This window comes from Vulpes lagopus, chromosome 1, assembly GCF_018345385.1.
Source record: "Vulpes lagopus strain Blue_001 chromosome 1, ASM1834538v1, whole genome shotgun sequence".
Lineage (NCBI taxonomy): Eukaryota > Metazoa > Chordata > Mammalia > Carnivora > Canidae > Vulpes > Vulpes lagopus.
The window spans coordinates 86,226,002-86,246,048 of record NC_054824.1 but is presented as its reverse complement, the minus strand read 5'-3'; the positions used below and the strand labels follow the sequence as shown (position 1 = coordinate 86,246,048).

The 20,047-nt window shown below is 39.8% G+C and overlaps 1 protein-coding gene across 3 annotated transcripts in view; it reads right to left on the bottom strand.

The window, feature by feature from the left end:
• CCDC191 (coiled-coil domain containing 191) overlaps positions 1-19,943 on the bottom strand; it is an 88,655-nt gene extending 68,712 nt beyond the window's left edge. The window contains exons 1-6 of one of the 3 annotated variants that reach the window (XM_041723693.1): positions 19,767-19,943; positions 17,374-17,412; positions 10,326-10,467; positions 5,660-5,803; positions 2,524-2,702; positions 857-1,080 (exon numbers count right to left, since the gene is read on the bottom strand). In XM_041723693.1, the coding sequence (XP_041579627.1) occupies positions 857-1,080; positions 2,524-2,702; positions 5,660-5,803; positions 10,326-10,467; positions 17,374-17,412; positions 19,767-19,856 (818 nt within the window). In that variant the 5' untranslated portion in view covers positions 19,857-19,943. Of the gene's footprint in view, positions 1-856; positions 1,081-2,523; positions 2,703-5,659; positions 5,804-10,325; positions 10,468-17,373; positions 17,413-19,766 lie in introns of those variants that run through there. The other 2 variants (XM_041723694.1, XM_041723697.1) reach the window with 2 other exon arrangements.
• Positions 19,944-20,047: the final 104 nt, after the last annotated feature.

Here is a 20,047-nt window from a genome sequence, read left to right as displayed (position 1 = left end):
TACATATGTTAGTTATATCATTTAGAAGCTCATTTTCTGCATGAGGGTACATAACCGTACTATATCCTATGAGGACTATTTTGATTCTCCTCTTATGTCAGGTGTTCCTGTTCTTCATCAGTAGTTGGAAGGCAATGGTAACACTGTATGATTATCAGAAGATAAGACACTCACAGGATTCACGTAGGCTGAGGCACAATTAGCAAACGTAAGGAAACATGTTTAATCTTAATGTTTGGGTAACCAAAGAAATGCAAACTAACATAATACCTATTAAAAGTGCAAAAATATTGAAAATGATAGTACTCTCCATGCAAAGAAGAATGTGGTAGGTAAACTGGCCCACTGCCAACAATAGTGTAAATAAGTACAACCCATTTGGAAAGCAATTTGGCAATACTTCAAGAGTTGTCAAAAGGCCTATACCATTTACCTCAGTAATTACACTCCTAAGAAAATAAAAAGCTCTATGCTTAAGGAAGCTGCTGCATTATTATATGGTGAAAAATTTGAAATAGTTGAAATGCTTATCAGAAGGGGGTAAGGTTATTACATAAATTATGGTCTAGGAACTCAACGGAGAAATAGTATAAGACCTCAGGACTCTGGGCAATGTGTTAATTACAAGAAGCAAAATAAATTGAATGTACTTTATGGTTGCAATTAGGTATGTAAAGGGATCAAGACCCAGAGGAAACAGAAAAATGTAAACAGTTAATTTGTTAAGATCATGAAATAGTGGGTGATTTCTCTTGGGTGTTTTGTTTATCACAATGTCCATGTTTTTAAACTTCCAAGTACTTCCAAAATGATCGTTTAGACAAAAAGTCTACACTGCTCACCGCGGCTGGCTTACATTTTCCATGCTTCTTCCACAGCAAGTCTCCTCTCAATTAGCTCCCTCCGCAGCTTTACCATCTCCCTTTGAATCTCCTCCTCCTCTTTCTTGGCCTCCAGAGCCTTCTTTTTCTTTTCTTCCTGTACCAAACATTGAGCCTCTAAGAAGACTGATTTTTTCTGGATCTTTTCCATTCTCTGGCGCTCCAGTTCTTTCTCACGTCTCATGCGATTCTCTTTCACCTTAAAGAGAATACAATGAGGGTGAAATGCAGCCTTCCAAATAGAAAAGGATATGCAAAAGCTTAGAATACATTTTCAAGTTCACGATATGCCCAGTTTGAAACGTTCTGGCCCAAAAGCCCCACTGTTCATTGGAAGAATAGAAAGAAATCCCTTCTTTGCTTGGGTAAGAATCAATACAAGTCTAGATGAGGTCAGATAAGAGGGCTCCCAGCACTCTGGGAATGATTTGCATCATGGAAAAGTTAAAAGTCTAGTGCGTTAGACACCAAGTTCTGGATTCTTAATAATGACTTCCCACCCCTAATATTTTCCAAGGTGCACACTACTGCTGTGTGCACTCTGATTATAATTTAAGAAAGAATATGGATATTCTGGGGAGGCTGCATTGTGAAAGAGACAACAATACTTTAGTGCCATGAGGAACACTACTCACTTTTATCATTATTTAAATATATCAATGATTCTGGTTCATATTTGGAAGTCAAAACCATGACTTTCACAGATATTTCTGAATAAGCACAGTCAATTTTTCAAACCTATTAATTCCCTAGAGGCTTTTCTAGCTATGAATTAAGGAGGGCTCCTTTCCCTTCCACTTCACTTACCTTCAACCTTATCTTACTCTCCAGTTATGATAAGACTTCTAGATACTGACAATCTCTTATTGAACCTCCTCTCCTCCCTTTTATCACAAAGCCAAACTGGGATCATACTTCTATCCCTTTTTCTAACATCCTCAGTGCTTTGGCATACCTTAATATTTGAAAGCAATCAGAAATTCAGGGTTTTGAAAGACAACATACAATGTGTAGACATCTGTTCTAGTTCAGGCTTAGTTCTGGACATGTGGGAAAGACTTGGTCATTCTGATTTCCTGAAGCTTCCCTACAAAGAGTTGAGATGCATCTTTTTTCTATAACCCACTATTTATTCCCTTTGAAGAAAAGAAAGTTCCCATATGCCTTTCTAATTCAAAACAGCTGAACTAGATTTAATTCAGATCTGTCCTCCCTTTCAAATTATAATCACAAAATGAGTGAATTTTTCAGTTGTCTGGAAAAGAATTATCATTATAACATTCACTGGAATATTCATGATATTAATATTTTGATGTCACAGTTCAAAAATCAAATTCAAGCAAAACCAATCTACATATTTATAATAGTACCATATACAAACTAATAAAATTTAGTTCACCACTCCATTGTTCAAAATCAATTATTCCTTTTTTCGGTTTTCTTAAATAAATTGTTTCCTGTCCTCAGTTTATGAGCATTATTTTTCTTCTGAAGTTCTTATATTTTATTTTTATTCTTTCTAACCAAACCACAGATGGCACCCTTTTTCATAATAAAGCCTAAGTCTTTATTTAAGCTTATTAAATGTGCTACACAAAGATTGCTTCCTGTTACCCATTTTAATTTTGTTTTTCCCTCCCACCTGCTTATGTCTCATCTCCATGGTAAGACGAGGATCCTTCTGCTGCTGCTTGTCTTGGTTTCCATTCATTCCAAGATCTTCCAACATTCCAGAATCCACCACTTCTTGATGGAGCAGATGGTCTATAAATTTTTGAACAGTGGTACTTTCCTCTTCTTCCTCCAAATAGCCACACAACTCTGGGGGAGACAGAGCAACAACAAAAAAAGGGAAAATTTTTTAAAATTTAGTACAATTTCCATATTTATATAAATAATCCTGGTACAATAAAAATACAAAGCTGTGAGTGTTCAATAAATAGTAACTGATAATGCCAACTGGATGAGGATAGCCCTGAGCAATTAACTACCTTCAACTGAGAGAGAGGAAGGAAAAAAAAAAAAAAAAAAAAACCAACCCTCCACTCATGAGGAATTATCCTCACCCAAGTCACTAAAGACTCCTTCACTGCCAAATGTAAAAGCTACTACTTCAGTCTAAACATCCTTGAAGACTCCATGGCTTTTTTTTTTTTAATGGATTTATTGAGGTATAATTGATGTACAATACACTGTAAATATTTAAAGTCTACCATAAGTTTTGATATATACATCTACCCATAAAACCATCACTATAATCAAGATAAGGAACATGTCTGTCAGCTCCAAAAGGGTCCTCATGCTGATTTGCAGTCTCCTCCTCCCACTCCTCCCCATGTTCTCTGTCTTATCCCAGGCAACCACAGACCTGCTTTCTCTCACTATAATTTACATTTTCTAGAATTGTTTTTATCAATTAAATCATACACTGTGTACTTTTTTTTGATCAGGCTTTTACTCAGCATAATTATTTCTGAGATTCATCATGGTGTTTTATCAATAGTTTATCACTTTTTATTGCTGATTAGTATTCCACTGTATGGGTATACCATAATTTAGTTCATTCATTCATGGATGGACATTTGGGCTGTTTCCAGATTTTGGCTATGACAAAGTTGTTATAAACATTTGTGTACAAGTTTTTATATGAACATATGCTTTCCTTTCCCTTGGGCAAATGCCTAGGAGTGGAATGGCTGGATCATAGAAGTAGCTGTTTAACTTCTTAAAAAAACCTATCAAACTGTTTTCCAAAGTGATTACACAATTTTATATTCTCCCCAGCAGTACAGGAGTGTTCTAGTTCCTCCACATCCTCATTGATACTTAATATAGTCAATCTTTGGATATAAGCCATTTTGATACAGAAGTATGTATCTACTCAAGGTAGTTTTAATTTGCATTTTCTCAATGACTAATGATGAAAACATTTTCCTTGTTGATGTTCTGTTTAGTTCCATACATTACTGAAAATGGGGTATGAGGTCTCCAGATAATTTGAAGAATTGTGCAATTATCTATTTCTCCCTTCAACTTTGTTAGTTTTTGCCTCAGGTATTTTGGGGCTCTTATTAGGTGTATATATGTTTAGACTTGCTGTGTTTTCTTGACAGTGGATCCTTTATCATTATAAAATGCCTTTCTTTGGCCATTGTAACAATTTTTTATCCTAAAGCCTATTTTGACTGATATTAGTAAGCTGCTCTCACTTTCTTGTGGTTACTGCTTGCATGGTCTATCTTTTCTCATCTTTTTACTTTCAATCTGTTTGTGTCTTTGAATCTAAATTATGTCTTATGGACAGCATATAGTTATGTCATATTTTAAAATTCATTCTGCCAATCCTGTCTTTTAATTGGAATATTTAATCTATTTACATTAGATGTAATTCCTGATAAAGTATTTTGGTTTTTGTTTTCCATAAGTCTTCTTCTGTAAATGCCCTTTGTCAGGTTGAGGACTCTACCTTCTATTACTATTTTGCTGCGTGTTTTTAATCAGGAATGGATGTTAGATCTTGTCAAGTACTTTTCCTGTGTCTACTGAGATAATCACATGTTAATATTTTCAGTAAACATCCTTTTTAATGGCTACATAATATTTTTGTTCAATTTTGATCCAAAAACACCAAGAAAATAAAACCAAAAACTCTACAAGCATAGATGAGTGAGGCCTGGTATGATACTAGATGATAATTGCCAATCTAAGTAAAGAAACATAACTACATCTACTAGCACCATATGAAAGTAAGTAATAGTTCATTATATTCCATATATGCTTCAGAATAAATATGAAGTATGCAAATGCCTCAATTTAATAATGATATTGATAAATAGAAAACATCTAGAAGATGGCAACCAGCATGATAAGATTAGAAACAATGTGATACGAAGAACTGTTGAGTAAGCTGGTATATTTAAGCTAGAAGCACGACATATGAGAGATACGATTATATCTCTCACACGAAAAACCAATATGATATTTTCTCTTGCACTATAAAGTAAAAGCTTTGGAGGTCAAACTCCTTATTTTCCTGGAAGAGAATGTATGAGGATTAGAGCCCCATAACAACTGACTGGGCTCCTCCTATCCTGGGAGATGTGTTGGCAGAGATTATATCACCCCATGTGAGGGATACTACAGAAGGATCTCTAGCTGACGAAGTGAAGAGGGGAGATCCGACTAGGTGTTCTTGAATTTCTCTAGCTAAGAGCTCAAGACTTTGTCATTCCTGGGCTGGGGATTTTGTAGGAGATTTCTGTAGAGTCCTAAACACAGGGAATACTGCCAGGGGAGTTTACCAGTGATGTAGGAGTCACACATGAGGAGCTGCCTCCACCATTACTAGGCCTACCTTTATGTTGAATAAAACAAATCAAATTCTGAGTATATTCGAGGAACCCTCACACACTAGTTCTGTGTACAAGCAATAGACTCCTAATGATGTGAAACATTTTATAAATATAAAATGTTTAAATGTGGCCCCCTTCAAAGTAAAGAGTCATCCAACAATATATGGGAAGAGATACTCAGAGCATTAATTGCTATAATAATTATAAGAAGAATTACAAATAGAATATTTTAACTTTAAAAACACCATGAACTTACTGAGGATATAGATAATTTATATTGAACCAAGAAAAACTAAAGCCAATTATAAAACTAAGTAAAACCCAGAAAAGTCAAATAATATATCATTTATTTTTTAAAACAATTAAAAAGACCTCTTAGATACATTCATTAGATTAAAAGCTTAGAACAATGAGACAAGTTCTTACCATCAAACTTGTCATATTTCAAATGTCCACTGGCTTCCAGCACAGGAGGGATATTTGACACAGTGTCTTCAGCATCACCTTCGCCATCACTTACTAGTTCTTGCTTAAGTTTGGTGTCTAACCAGTCATTGACTAGCTCCTGAGCTATCAATAAAACAGAAAAAGTCTTTTTAATATTACTGTTACTTCAGAGACTTTCTTCATTCACTCAGTCAATATTAATTGAGCATCTATTATGTGTCAGGTACTGTGTTAGATGCTGGGAATAGAGCAGCAAACAAAACAGGACAAATAAAATCTACCACCAATGAAGTTTACATTCTAATTGGAGAAGAGAGACCATAAGTAAATAGGAAAAACAGAGTAGGCAAAGGAGAAATGGTGTATAAGAAATAGAAGATGGGTATTGACAGTTTTAAATTAGGGGTTCAAAGAGGTCTCACTGAGAAGACATTTGGGTAAAGAAGGGAAGAAGAAAGTGAGGAAGCAAGCCTATGAATATGTAAGGAAATATTATTCCATGCAGAGGGAATGCAATTGCAAAGGCCCTAGGAAGAGAATGTCCAGATTGTTAGAGAAATAGCAAGGAGGCAGTGTGACGGGAAAGGAGTGAAGGGGGAATAAGAGGAGATAAAGTAAAGTGGGAATGTGGGGATCAGGTTTAGAGCAGTGATTCTAGTTCAGGGATGATATTGCCCAAGAGACATCTGGCAATGTCTGGAGCCATTTTTGGTTATCACAATAGGGATAAAGGATACTAACATCTAGTGGGCAGAGGCCAGATATGCTGCTACACATCCAATAATGCAGAGGATAGCCCCCCAACTGCCCCCAAAATGATTATCTGGCCCAAAACATCAACAGTGCTGAAGTTGAAAATCCCTTGCACAGAAGTAGTGAACATCAATTGAGAGACAAATGTAATAATCCAGGAAAGAAGTGATAGTAGCCTGGATCTGCAGATGAATTATTAAAATTGGTCCAATTTTATTTATTATTTTTTTTCTAAGATTTTATTTATTAATTCATGAGAGACAGAGAGAGAGGCAGAGACATAGGCAGAGGGAGAAGGCATATGTTCAAACACAAAGCCACCCAGGTGCCCCCCAAATGATCCAATTTTAGAAAGTATTGTTTTGAGGTGGAATTGATAGGATTTGCTAATGTAGATTTGCTAATGTAGTAGATATGGGAAGTGAGAGAAAGAAATCTACAAGGTTTTGTTTGGCCTAAGCAACTGTAAAAATAGAGATGCCATTTACTGAGATGGAGAAGGCCGAGGGAGAAGATCAGGAATTCAGTTTTAGACTAGTTTGGTTTGAAATGCGTAGGAGACATACAAATAAGAATGTCAAATAGTGGGGCACCTGGGAGGCTCAGTCGGTTAAGTGTCTGCCTTCAGCTCAGGTCATGATCCCAGGGTCCTGGGACTGAGCTCCACATCATGCTCCCTGCTCAGCAGAAACCTGCTTCTTCTCCCTCTCCCTGCCGCTCCCCCTGCTTGTGCGCTCTCTCTCTCTCTCTCAAATCAAATAAAATCTTCAAAAAAAAAAAAAGGATGTCAAATAGGTATTGGCTTATACCACTGTGGATTTAATGCCACAGAAGTGGATGAGAGTACCAAAGGAAGAAGATGGATAGAGTACCGGTTCTAGGAGTAAGTCCTGAGGAACTCTGGTATTTAGGGATTGAAGAGATAAGGCCGAACCAAGAAGAGACTAGGAAGGAGAGGCTACTGAGGTAGGAGGAAAACTAAATAATCTGCTATCCTGGAAGCCAATTTCTATTTGGATTTCTTCCTTAGTGATATTCGGAAAATCTTAAAAGTATACGTATGGGAGAAAACGTCTACTTTAGCAATACCTTCATCACTATCCTCATTATCCAACAGCTCTATGCAAAGGGCATAAGGGTTTCAAAGAAGAGAAGTATGTATTTCAGCATTAGCTTCATCATTGTTACCACTAGCACATAGCTCTGAAGGAATGGAATATTTCTTACATTAAATGATGCCAAAAAGCATTTAATATAGATAGGAATGTAGGAAATATAAACTAAACAACAATGAATCAAGGTAGTAGGAACCAAGTATAAAAAGTATACTAGCAACAAATGTGGGCTTTCAGAGGTAGGTAGAGAAAGTTGACAGATATTTACCAAGTAACTCTGTGTGCAGTAATTCAGACATTTACATATATAGTGATTTATATGTAGAATAATTCAGATCTACTAAGTGCCATTCATTAGTAAGTAGGGGTTTTCTATGAAGTACCCCAAAAGAAAAAAGAAATAGAACTTCCATTGGAGGGTTCAACTGTAGGAATACCTCCTGTTGGATGAGAGGCTCTAAAGGCTGCATTAAAGCAGAACTTCTCAAAGAATGTTCCTCAGAACACTGATTCTTACTGAATATTTTTTTAAAGATTTTATTCATTTATTCATGAGACAGAGGGAGACAGAGGCAGACAGAGGGAGACAGAGGGAGAAGCAGGCTCCATGCAGGGAGCCTGACGTGGGACTCAATCCCGGGTCTCCAGGATCACATCCCAGGCTGAAGGTGGCACTAAACCACTAAGCCACCCAGGCTGCCCATGTTCTTACTGAATATTAACAGATGATGGAGGAGAGGAGAAAAAAAGGATATAAACCTTTGAAAACCATGTTCTTCCCATACACTAGTACTTTCTAATATAAATCACTAATTCTTCAGGATATGAATATGGATTTCAGGATACAAAGAGTTTCATAATATAGAAAGCTTAGAAAATGAAGTAAACATTTTTTAAAACAGCAGAATTTCTCAGAAACTTCAGGAGGCTAAAGTATATTGTGTATTCCCACTAGTGGGCTGGGAGACGGCCTCGGCAAGACATAGCCTTACCGATTTCTGAACCAATCTTCTTTCTGCATCTCCAGTTCTACTAACCCCACAAGACCAAGGGCCATTATTGCTCACCCAGACCACTGCACCAGCCTCCCGCTGATCTTCCTCCTCCCTTTTTTCTCCCCTATAATTCATTCTTCACATACTTAAAATGTTGTACAGTTGTACCTCTGCTTCAATCACTTCAACGATGTCTCATCATACTCAGAATAAAATCTAAATTATTTCCCCAGGCCTATAAGGCCCTATGTATGTAATATGTCTTCTGCTCACTCCCACAAGCTCATCTCCACTGGGAAGCTCCAGCCACACTGGTCTTCTTTCCGTTCCTCGAGCACCTCAAGCTTGTCTGTACTAAGTCTTGATGCTACTTTTCCCTTTTTCTTGGATACTCTTCTTCCATCACTGGCTCCTTCTTATTATTCAGGTCCAAACTTGAATGATTTATCACTACTTAATTATTTTAAGTTTTCTTTATTCCCACACCAGAATATAAACTCCATGAAAGCAAGGGCTTTCCCTCTCGTTTAAAATCTGTTCCTCCAGGGGGCAGCCCCGGTGGCGCAGCGGTTTAGCGCTGCCTGCAGCCCAGGGCGTGATCCTGGAGACCCAGGATCGAGTCCCACGTCGGGCTCTCTGCGTGGAGCCTGCTTCTCCCTCTGCCTGTGTCTCTGCCTCTCTTTCTCTCCCTGCATCTCTATGAATAAATGAATAAAATCTTTAAAAAAAAAAATAAATAAAAAAAAATAAAATCTGTTCCTCCAGTGTCAAAAATAGTACCTGGCACAGACTAATAATTATATTATTGTATATACATATATATGTATGTATACATATGTATGGGTGTGTGTATATATACACGTATATATACATATATTACAAACATGTAATTTTTATTATGAATAAATTATATATATACAATTATATAAGGCAATAGTTATATAATACATATTTTTTTGAATAAAGACATACTGTGAGTAAATAGAAACCTAAATAATCCAAATGGAAGCTGGCTTCCAGGACATGGTCATTCTGACTGTCCTCCCACCTCTCTTGCCTCTCCTTTCCAGTCTTCTTTTCTGGCTTCTCCTGATTTCTTCACCCCTAAATGCTGGAGTTCCCAAGAGCATTAAACACTAAAATACTAAATTCCAGAGGAGTAAATGTTTTGGGGAGACAGGAAAGTTAAATCAGTTTTAGACTCTCTTCATAAAGAATAAAGTGGATTTACAACCCAATGGTCAAATTATTTCATAATATTAGATAAGATTATTATGCTGCCCTCCATGCCACAGGACTGATACCTTATAACACTCACCAGTTAGCTCTATCATATCAAACTGCCTCTAGATGGGATTCCATTTCAGGAGACAAAATGGACCTTAAATATAGCCTTACCTGTAATTTTTTTTTTAAGATTTATTTATTTATTTATTCAGAGAGAGAGAGAGAGAGAGAGAGAGAGAGAGAGAGAGAAGCAGAGACACAGGCAGAGGGAGAAGCAGTCTCCATGTAGGGAGCCCGACGTGGGACTCAATCCCCGGTCTCCGGGATCACACCGTGGGCTGCAGGCGGCGCTAAACCGCTGCGCCACCGGGCCCCTTACCTGTAATATTGGAGTTCACTCCAGAGTAAATTAGTTTCAGGGAGGTTGAAAGACACAAAAATTAAGAGAAAGAATAGTTGCTGTTCTGTACTTAGAAATGCATTAAAAAGTTATGTTTAATAAGCTATATTCTAAAGAACTGTCAACACTGCAACAAAAAAAATGTATTGTCTTACCTTCTGCATAGACTTCATCATGATCCTCTATTTGCTCCGATGTTTCCAAATCTACAATTTGGTTCCAAAGCCTTCTGGACAAATGGGAATTTCTAGCAGAAAATGCTTTCGAAACTGCAAATTCTGAGGCTTTCTCCACCCTCTTCAATATAACAACAACAACAAAAAAATCCATTAAGATGACACAACTTTGTTCAGGGCTAAGGAACTTTTCTCCTACTCAAGAAACTGATTTTTTTTTTTAAGATTTTATTTATGTACTCATGAGAGACACAGAGAGAGGCAGAGACATAGGCAATAGGCAGAGGGAGAAGCAGGCTCCATGCAGGAAGCCCGATGTGGGACTCGATCCCAGGACTCTAGGATCACGCCCTGAGCCGAAGGCAGACATGCTTAATCGCTGAGCTACCCATGAGTCCCAAGAAACGGATTTTCTATCACCTACTGAGATATTTACATTTTTCCATTTTTTGAAGGAACTGAGGCTTAAACACCCCAAATAATTTCATTTTTTTTAAAAACACGAATTCCAATATTTTACCAAATTTTATTTTATTTTTAAGATTTTATTTATTTATTTATTCATGAGAGACACACACAGAGAGAGGGAGGCAGACACATAGGCAGAGGGAGAAGCAGACTCCATGCAGGGAGCACAACCCAGGACTCCATCCTGGGACCCCAGGATTATTTTACCAAATTTTAACACGTACTCACAACATTTATTTTTGAACAAAAAGTTATTTAAACTTTAGATAACTTTTGTTTACAGTATTAGTAATGGGATCCTGACACCTGGATATTTTATTTTAAATAGAAAACAGTGTTTTATTAGCTACCAATGTCACTGCGATTTGCATATGAATATGAAGAGGCAGATTAGCTACACTTCCTCAAATTACTAGCCCTGAAAAGAACTTCCCATCATACAAACAGTAGGCTCAATAAAATTGGGACAGAGTTGCTGAACTGTTATCATCCAGAATGTCTTAACAATAAAAATATGGCCTAATTCATGGGATTGGTGGAGGTGTGCAAACTGTGTTGGCACGTCAGTTCACCTGCACAGTATAAAAGAACATATTTTGCAATTATCCCCGACTTTTTCTCTCCCCACAAACTTGCTTTCCTCCACATCTGCTGCGTTCCCAAGCTTCCAACCTGGGCAGTTACCATTCCACTTTTTCAGTTCTCGGAATGAAAACCTTGGAGTCCTCTATTCCTTCCCTCCTACCCCACAACTAACCTATCAGGAAATCTGTTGCCTCTATTTTCAAAATATATCCGGGATCTGACCCCTTCTTGTCACCTCTTCTGTCATCACCTGGTCCAAGGCACCCCAATTCCCTGACAGGTTTTCTGTGATAGTCTCCCACCACAGCAGACAATCCCTTTGAAATAAAAACCAGATGTAACTCTGCTCAAAATCCTTGAACAGTTCTCTATCGCATGCAGAATAAAAATCAAAGTCATTACAATGTGCTTCAAGGCACTGCACCATCAGGCCCTCTGTGAGCTCTCCAATCTTATCTACTACACCCCACGGTCACTCGACTTCAGCCACACTCACCTTGTGCATCCCTCCTCAGATATATGCCAAGCACGCCCCATCTCGTGACCTTTGAGCTTACTTCCTCTCTGCTGGACTGCTCTCCCTCGATGGCCATACATCTCTTTTCCTGGCCTCCTCTTGACCTTACTCAAATGTCACCTTCAGAGTAAGGCTTTGTCCAACTGCCCTACGGGAAACTGTAACCACCCTCTTCACAGCTCTCTCTATTCCCCTTCTCTATTTTCTCTATGGCACTTAAGACCTTATAACATATTTTACCATTTATTGTCCCCCTTAGTAGAATGTGAGCAGGCATGTTTGTTCTCTTCATGCGTGAAACCCACAGTACCCATAATAGTGCTTGGCAGACAATAGGTGCCCCATAAATGTTAAAAAAAAAAACCAAAACAAAACAAAAAATGAATACATGTAAAATTTATTTTTTGAAAGCTGTATTTGAGAGAGAGAGAAGGCACATGTGCTGGGGGAGGGGCAGAAGGAGAGGGACAGACTACCTGCTGAGCAGGGACCTGACACAGGGCTGGATACCAAGACCCTGAGATCACAACCTGAGCTGAAATCAAGAGTTGGACACTCAACTGAGCCACCCAGGTGCCCCTAAAACTTATTTTTAAAAGCTGCACTTTCCCACAGTTTATATTGTTGCCTGACCTATTTTGAAAATGATTTTTCCTCTTGCCCTTCATAGAAAGGCTGGTAGTACCTCTGCCAAAACTTGCCAGTGGCTTTACCTTTTAAATTCTCAAGGGTTTCACATATTATGTTTGAATTAGAAACAAAGGAATAAAGTTGAAAAGCCAAGGGTAATTTGAAAAACATGTAGAAAACAGAACACACAGGAAAAGATATGAATCAGAAAAAAAAAGAAAAAAATGATCTAATCAAGGTTAGAAGAAAGTAAGTATCATTCACTCTTTATGAGGTCACTCTGGAGAGATCTGTCTCCCACATTATTTCTTGGCCTCTGATGTGCCCGAATTGATGACGGTCGATATGCCATTTATTGTATGGTCACAAGATGGTTGGCACATAGTCCTTCCCTTTAGGGTTTTCAAATTCTAAGACAGTAAGTTGAATTTCACATAGATCACGTGTGCATGCTATATACACATATATGTAAATAATGTACAAATAAATAGGTCGACTTTCAGTTTTTAAACCGACACTCACAGGGACGCCTGGGTGCTCAGTGGTTTAGCACCTGCCTTCAGCCCAGGGTGTGATCCTGGAGTCCTGGGATCAAGTCCCACATCGGGCTCCCTGCATGGAGCCTGCTTCTCCCCCTATGTCTCTGCCTCTCTCTGTGTGGGTCTCTCACGAATAAATAAAATCTTTTTTAAAAAAAATAAATAAAATCTTTAAAAAAAACCAACACTCACAAACAAAAAATAAATAACAAAAAGGACTGCAGACTCAAGTCTACGAGTGAAAGAAAAATCTGTAGGATAGGTTATGTCACCTGAATTGCAATTGGTAGATTCTTGGCAAAGGAGGCAGAGAGAGAGTTTGGAGGTAGGGAAAGACTAGGTTGGTTCTAAAGAACTTGGTCACAGGATGGTTACAAGGAAGGGAGTAAGGAGAAACGTCTGCTTGGCTCTTACAAAGCAAGTGTTTGGGATATCCCTTAACATGAAGATTTTGGCCAAAAAAAAAAAAAATACTAGATGATATTAAGGATTAGAAAGTCTCTGTATTTCCTTGTTTAAGATATCCCATCCTAACCATTTTTCTTTTTTCTAACCATTTCATACAAAGTAAATATGTAAGATATAGAAGGTTTTACATTAAAGTTCAATAAAACAAAGTGTGAATTCACACAAAAATTTAACACATTTTTTAAGCAAGTTGACTGAAGGCTACTGAGGGGAAAACAAAACTAAAAATGACCAAAGAGTTCCCTTTTATCTACCTGCCTACTTAATACCTACTTATTTACTGTGTCATGTGCCACGTGTGCAAGAAACCACTCAAGAATAGCTCTAAAGTAACACAGGGGGATTAGAAAGAAACCTCGAATATCTTCAAAAGTTTACTACTCATTAACTGTGTTATGTGTAAGTATATGATTTGTAAAGGAAGCATCCCAGTTATTCCCATGATCTTATAAATGCTCAATATGAGCTCCTCATGTCCCACTATGCACATCAATCCCACTGTCCCACTCAGTGGCAGAAACAGCAGGTACAATGCACTCCTTCATTTCCTCAAGGCTGGGAGGTAGAAGCACGAGTTCCTTAATATGTCCTCAAGGGCAAACTGCCTGTTTATAAATAATAGTTTTGGGAGTAATAGATTTTTGAAAGTGCCCAATTGTTTTTTCATCACTCTATACAAGCAAATGCTTGACATGGTCTCTGTTATGTATGAATGGCAAAATAATTCTGAAGGGAAAAGTGTTAGAAGATGGGACAAGGTGGTTGAGGTGGGCGAGGAGAAGTTGTTCACTGAGAGGGGCATCTCAAGCTAAGCCTTAAGGGAATGATCAGGATTGGCCTCCCAGAGAAGAATGGTATTCCAGGTTTGGGGGATCAGTGTGAGTCAAAGGGAAGATAGGGATGCAGGAGACTGGCGTGACAAGAGGCACACAGAGTCCCAACAAAGGGGCCGTTACAGGTAGACTGATATCATAGTTTGACTGACAGAGAGCCTTAAATGCCCATCTAGAATTTACAGTTTCATTGGATGGCATACAAAATCCCTGAAGGTTCAAGAATAGAGAATCAATGAAAATGTTTAGAAAGCTCAAGTATCAGGGCAGCTCAGGTGGCTCAGGGGTTTAGCGCCGCCTTCAGCCCAGAGCGTGATCCTGGAGACCTGGGATCGGGTCCCATGTCGGGCTCCCTGCATGGAGCCTGCTTCTCCCTCTGCCTGTGTCTCTGCCTCTCTCTCTGTGTGTCTCTCATGAATAAATAAATAATCTTTTTAAAAAAAATCTCAAGTATCAAAGTAACAGAACGCACAGTAGTAAAGAGATGAGTTAGTTTATCAAATCAGGATAAGGATAAATTATAAATCACGGTGAAGTGTTGCATTTTGGGTGAGCTTCCCCACAATTCACAGTTCTACTCAAGCATCTGTCTGAGTCTAAGTGACTTCAGCGTGCCTGAGGAAGACTCACCAACAATTGAGCCTCCAGGTTTGCTTGATCTACTGTATTCCAATGGCCTTTCCTATTTCCTGTACAGCAACTCACTGACATGGACATCACAGAATTTTCCATTGTTCAGCCCCAAAGCTGATAGCCCCCACCCCAACATCACCTCCTGTCCATCTCCCTCTTTTAGTCCCCCTCCTCCACTACATTAGTGTTGCACCTAATCACATCCTTAGTCACTATGGGTCTCCTCTTCCCAACCTAGGAGTCCTTAAAGCGTCCTCTCCTTCCTACTCTACGTGGATATTCAACTACTCTCTTAGAGAAGCCTCAGATCTCTTCTCTCTTTGCCCCTCCAGTGAAAACCTTCAAGCCTGGATCAATCTGATCTACCAGTTTTTCCTACCACATAAAGTTCTGGTTACCAACTTCAGCCAAAGTCCCCAGTGCTGCCCTGGTAATCTTTTCTGTTCTCCAGAAAGCCCTTTCTTGACCATCAACATGCTCCACACCCCTTTCATATTCTCTCCCTTGTTCCACGTAACCAGATCTGAGCTGATTCTGAGAGAGTGGTGCACTCAAAGGGATTTGGAAGTCTTAGTTCCAGAGGTCCTACCTGTTTAGGATGCACCCAGAGTGGGATAGGTCAGGGAACAAAATCAGGAAAGATGACAGCAATGAGCGAAAAATAGGAGAAAAAAGAGAAAACACTGTTTTAAAAAGATACTGAGGGAGAGGATTTCTGGAATAAAAAAAGTGCTAACTGTATCAAATGAACCTTACACAAGTTCGGGGATGAAGAACAGATTTGATCAGGAAGTCATTTCTGAGAGCTGTTTCTGTGGAGTGGTGAGAAACAGGAGCAGGAAGAAAATTCCTATAGACACCAGAGGATAGTAAGATGCAGGGGCCAGAAATCTAGGCTATACTCCCAAAGACACTGGATAAGAAAAAGATGCTGCACCATAATCAGAATGGACCCGGCAGGGTCAAGTAAGGACTTACTGATTTTTTTTTTTTTTTTTTTTTTGAGATGGGAGATTTGAGGGCATAAGGGAGACAGAGCTACTGCAGAAGTTTTAGAGGAATGATAAAAGGAATGATAAAAATCTGACGGGTCAGGCTGACAAGTGCATAAGTCAGAGCAGATTTTTAACCTCTTTCACTTAGAGGCGGTAACTAAATGTGCAATTAAGCCCTGCAGGGGGTTGGCATTGGGACTCTCAGCACTGACATGGAAACTAGGCTTAGGAGGAGGCTGGGGAGTGGGCTTCCCAGGGGCTGGCCTCCGCAATGGCAGATCCATTCAGCCCTGCAGCAGAGCCAGGAAGCCTTCCCCGGCCTGTCTGCATTAGCGTCCCCCACTGCATGCTTCTATTACATCCTTTATTCTCCCGACGGTTTTAAGTAAGTTGTTTAACCTCCACTGGACTATAAACTCTGGGAAGGCAGGAACTATACCTGCCCCCAGCACTGTTTTATCTTCAGTGTCCAAAGGAGAGGGTGAACACTTAGAAGGCTCTTAATAAATACCGGCTGGATAAATAGTTAACATTGATTACATCTGCCCTAGGTTCCATCTGGCCTGGTGCTTATAATGGCTGTCAATTTAGATAAGTAATAGCTCTTCAAAATACTATCAGGCAGAAAGATATTTTCCCAGGAAAAGGCTGCATGATTTGGAAACATATGCTGCACAAATGAATTGAGTATGGCAAGTTGCCAAACTGACCCTCAGCGGCATGCACCTGAAGGAGTTTAATAGTACTTTCAACTCAAATGGTACTTGGACTCAAAAATACAGACCTCAGGCCTGGAAGACAGCTCAGAAAGTCACCTAATTCAATCCCCGCCCTCCCTCCCCACCCCCCCACACACAGAATGCTCAAACATATTCTTCATTAGTCCTAACATTAAGTGGCTATTTTAGAATCCACTTGAATACCTCCATTGACAGGAAATACAGCTCTTTATGAGGATGTCCACTCCATTTTTGGATCTCTCCAATTATTAGAAAATTCTTATGATGCATGCACAGCTTTCACCTCATGCTCGGGATGCACTGTAACTATGGTACAGTCCTTCCAGTATCTGAGGGAGGCCACCACATTCCCTCTTACAGCTTGCCCTCTGCTCCTTTAGTCCTCTTCATGGGATCCTCACAGCATTTCAAAGAGCATGTCTATACCCATTTTGTCATTCATAGTTCCATGAGAATGAACAGGATAATGCAAACAAAATACTACAGAGTATAAAACTAAAGTAACCCAGATGAGAATAAAACTAGCAAGACATGTGCAAAACGGAGATCTATTAGTATTCCTTTCCATCAGGCTATGTCTGACTTTTAACTCTCTATTTTAACTAGGCTGTAGCCTTACCTTAATCCAGTGTTCCACATTGTCAGGGTCAAAGGCAGGCTGGAGATAATATATACAGAATATTAATACACAGCAATAACTTTATCAACTTTGCCAATTTAATCTATCCCTCTGACTAAAGCATACGGAAAAGTGTCCTTTTTCTTTCGCCAAGCCATTTCATCAGCAAGTTCAGCAAGAGCACAGAATGATGGTCAGAGGAAGAAACATGAGGCCTTACTCTGGGACTTGTTTTTATTTCCTACCTAGGCCCACCTGGAGATTCTAATTTAATTGGTCTGGAATAGTGCCCAGGTGTCAGTTTTTTTTTTTTTTTTTTTTTTTTTGAAGGTCTCCAGAGGGGCACCTGGGTGACTCAGTTGTTATGAGGCTGACTTGATTTTGGCTCGGGCCATGATCTCAGGGTCATAGGATCAAGCCCAGTGTCTGTCTCTGCACTCAGCACGGGTCTGCTTGTCTCTCTCCCTCTCTCTAGTAAATACAAAAAAATCTTAAAAATAAATAAATAAAGCTCTCCAGAGCCAAAATAGAGGAATGCTAGATATATTCCTTAAAAAAACCCAAATAAGTACTGATTAGCCAGTTTATTCAAATGTCATGGAAGCAAATGTACTTGGAGAAGGGTATGCCCTTTTCCTCGGTCCCAGTTTTCAAGAATAACTTGTAGTAAGGGGCTTTACTATCTTACCTATAACAGGAATATTGTTTGGTCCAATAGTAACTGGGGAGTGGGGTGGGAGATAATCAATCTTCTGTCTTACAAAGCAGAAAATGAAGTGAAGATCACGTATATTTCTACCCGGGTCGGTCTAATAGTCACTTAACAAATAGAAGTATTTGCTTTGCTAATATTTCAGGTGGGTCCTTAAAAAAGGGAATATCTAAAATAGCATGCCGTCACATGGAGGAAGGAAAGGAGTAATACTCTCTCACATGACACTTCACCTTCAAAGCACCTTAACATAACTAATTAATACAGCTGTACAGCTGATTAATTTTGTCACTGCAACAAAAAAAGAGCTGATCGTATTAAAACTCAACTGAACTTCAAGAAGCTCTTGTGCTTTTTCCTTTTTATCCCCCAGGCAGTAACAATGAGCACTAGCTCATTGAAAGGAAGGAAAAATCCTTCCTTTTAGAGTCTCACGAAATTGTCCTAAATTTTCGCCTTCCATCATCAAGTCTATACCCATAACCTATTTGGGATCCAATCTATTGCGGCACAAGTTACATTACAATTGGACCAGACTCTTTCCAACTCTAATGCTCCTATCTGCATCCTCTGGTATCTGGGGCAAGATATTTACCAAGTGGAATATGTCCGGTGCATTATTTAGCTGGTATATTTAGAATAAACTGCAAGCACAGTTGCCTAGAGCCCTAAGAGAATGCCACATGTCTACAGATTTTTTTTTTTTTTTTTTTTTTTTTTTTTTTAAGAAAGTGTAACTTAAGGGTGAAACAGCTGGTGAAAACTGCTCTGGAACTGAAAGCTGAGAAGCCACTCCATTTTGGTACTCTCACTTACATTTAAAGCATTTATTTTTGTGACTGTTAAAAAGGTGGTCTGCGGAAAGCACACACCGTGTGACTGTGACTTTGCACACAGCATTTTTGTACGTTTTTAAGTTCAAAACGGGGTTATCAGTTTTCCGGGTCTTTCGGTGCTGATGCATCCAAGGAGGTAACAGATATAAGAGGGAAATGCTGAATTCAGAAAATTTCAAGTAAATCAAGTGTTGATATCTCCAATATCCACTTAACATTCTTTTTTTTTTTTTTTTTAATAGATTTTATTTATTCATGAGAGACACAGGCAGAGGGAGAAGCAGGCTCCATGCAGGGAGCCGGATGCGGGACTCGATCCCAGGACTCCGGGGTCACGCCCTGGGCCGAAGGCAGATGCTCAACCACTGGCCACCCAGGTGCCCCCTCCTCTTACACACCTGATCACGTTCCTTTTTGATAACTTTATGGAAAATTAGAAGAGGAATATGAGGAGAAGACTAACATGAAGACCTCCCCTCTCCACTAAAGATCTAAAATTTGGGAGACGTTTAGAAAAAAAAAAAAAAGTCAAGAACTTTCCTAAAATTGTGGGGGGGTGGGTATGGGAGGCCAGGGAGTTCGGGAATTCTCTTCACCGGGATGGGCACTCCCTGCCGTCTCCCGTTCAAGGAACCATGGGATGGAGACAGGTCTTCAACTATACAGCCCACCAAAGCCATAAAGTAGCCAGACCCCCGAGGCACAGGCCCCCTGCACCAGGGCAGCCGAGGCGAGAGGGAGCCAGGTAAGGATGCCCCTGGGGGAAGACGGAGGTAGCGCAGCCCCGCCGGCGGGCCTCGGGGCCGGCGCCCGCCCCCCTAGAGCTCCCGATTCGGATGGATCACCTTGGGACTCGGCTTCCTTGTCATTCGTTTCCAGCGATTCGGCCCTGTCCTCTTCCTTGAGGAGCACCCTTCCTGGGGCGCCAGCAGCATTTTCCAGGTTCAGGCCCGGACCACCGCAAAGCTGGAACGAGCGCTCCGTTGCCGACCCTGCTTCCGGGTCTCCCTGGGAGTTGTAGTTCCTCCGGCCGCAGAGAAGGCGTGTGTGGGGGCGCCGCGGAACCACCACTCCCAGGGGGCTTTGCGCGGACGGAACGCGGTAGCTCCGTAACCCATGGCAACAG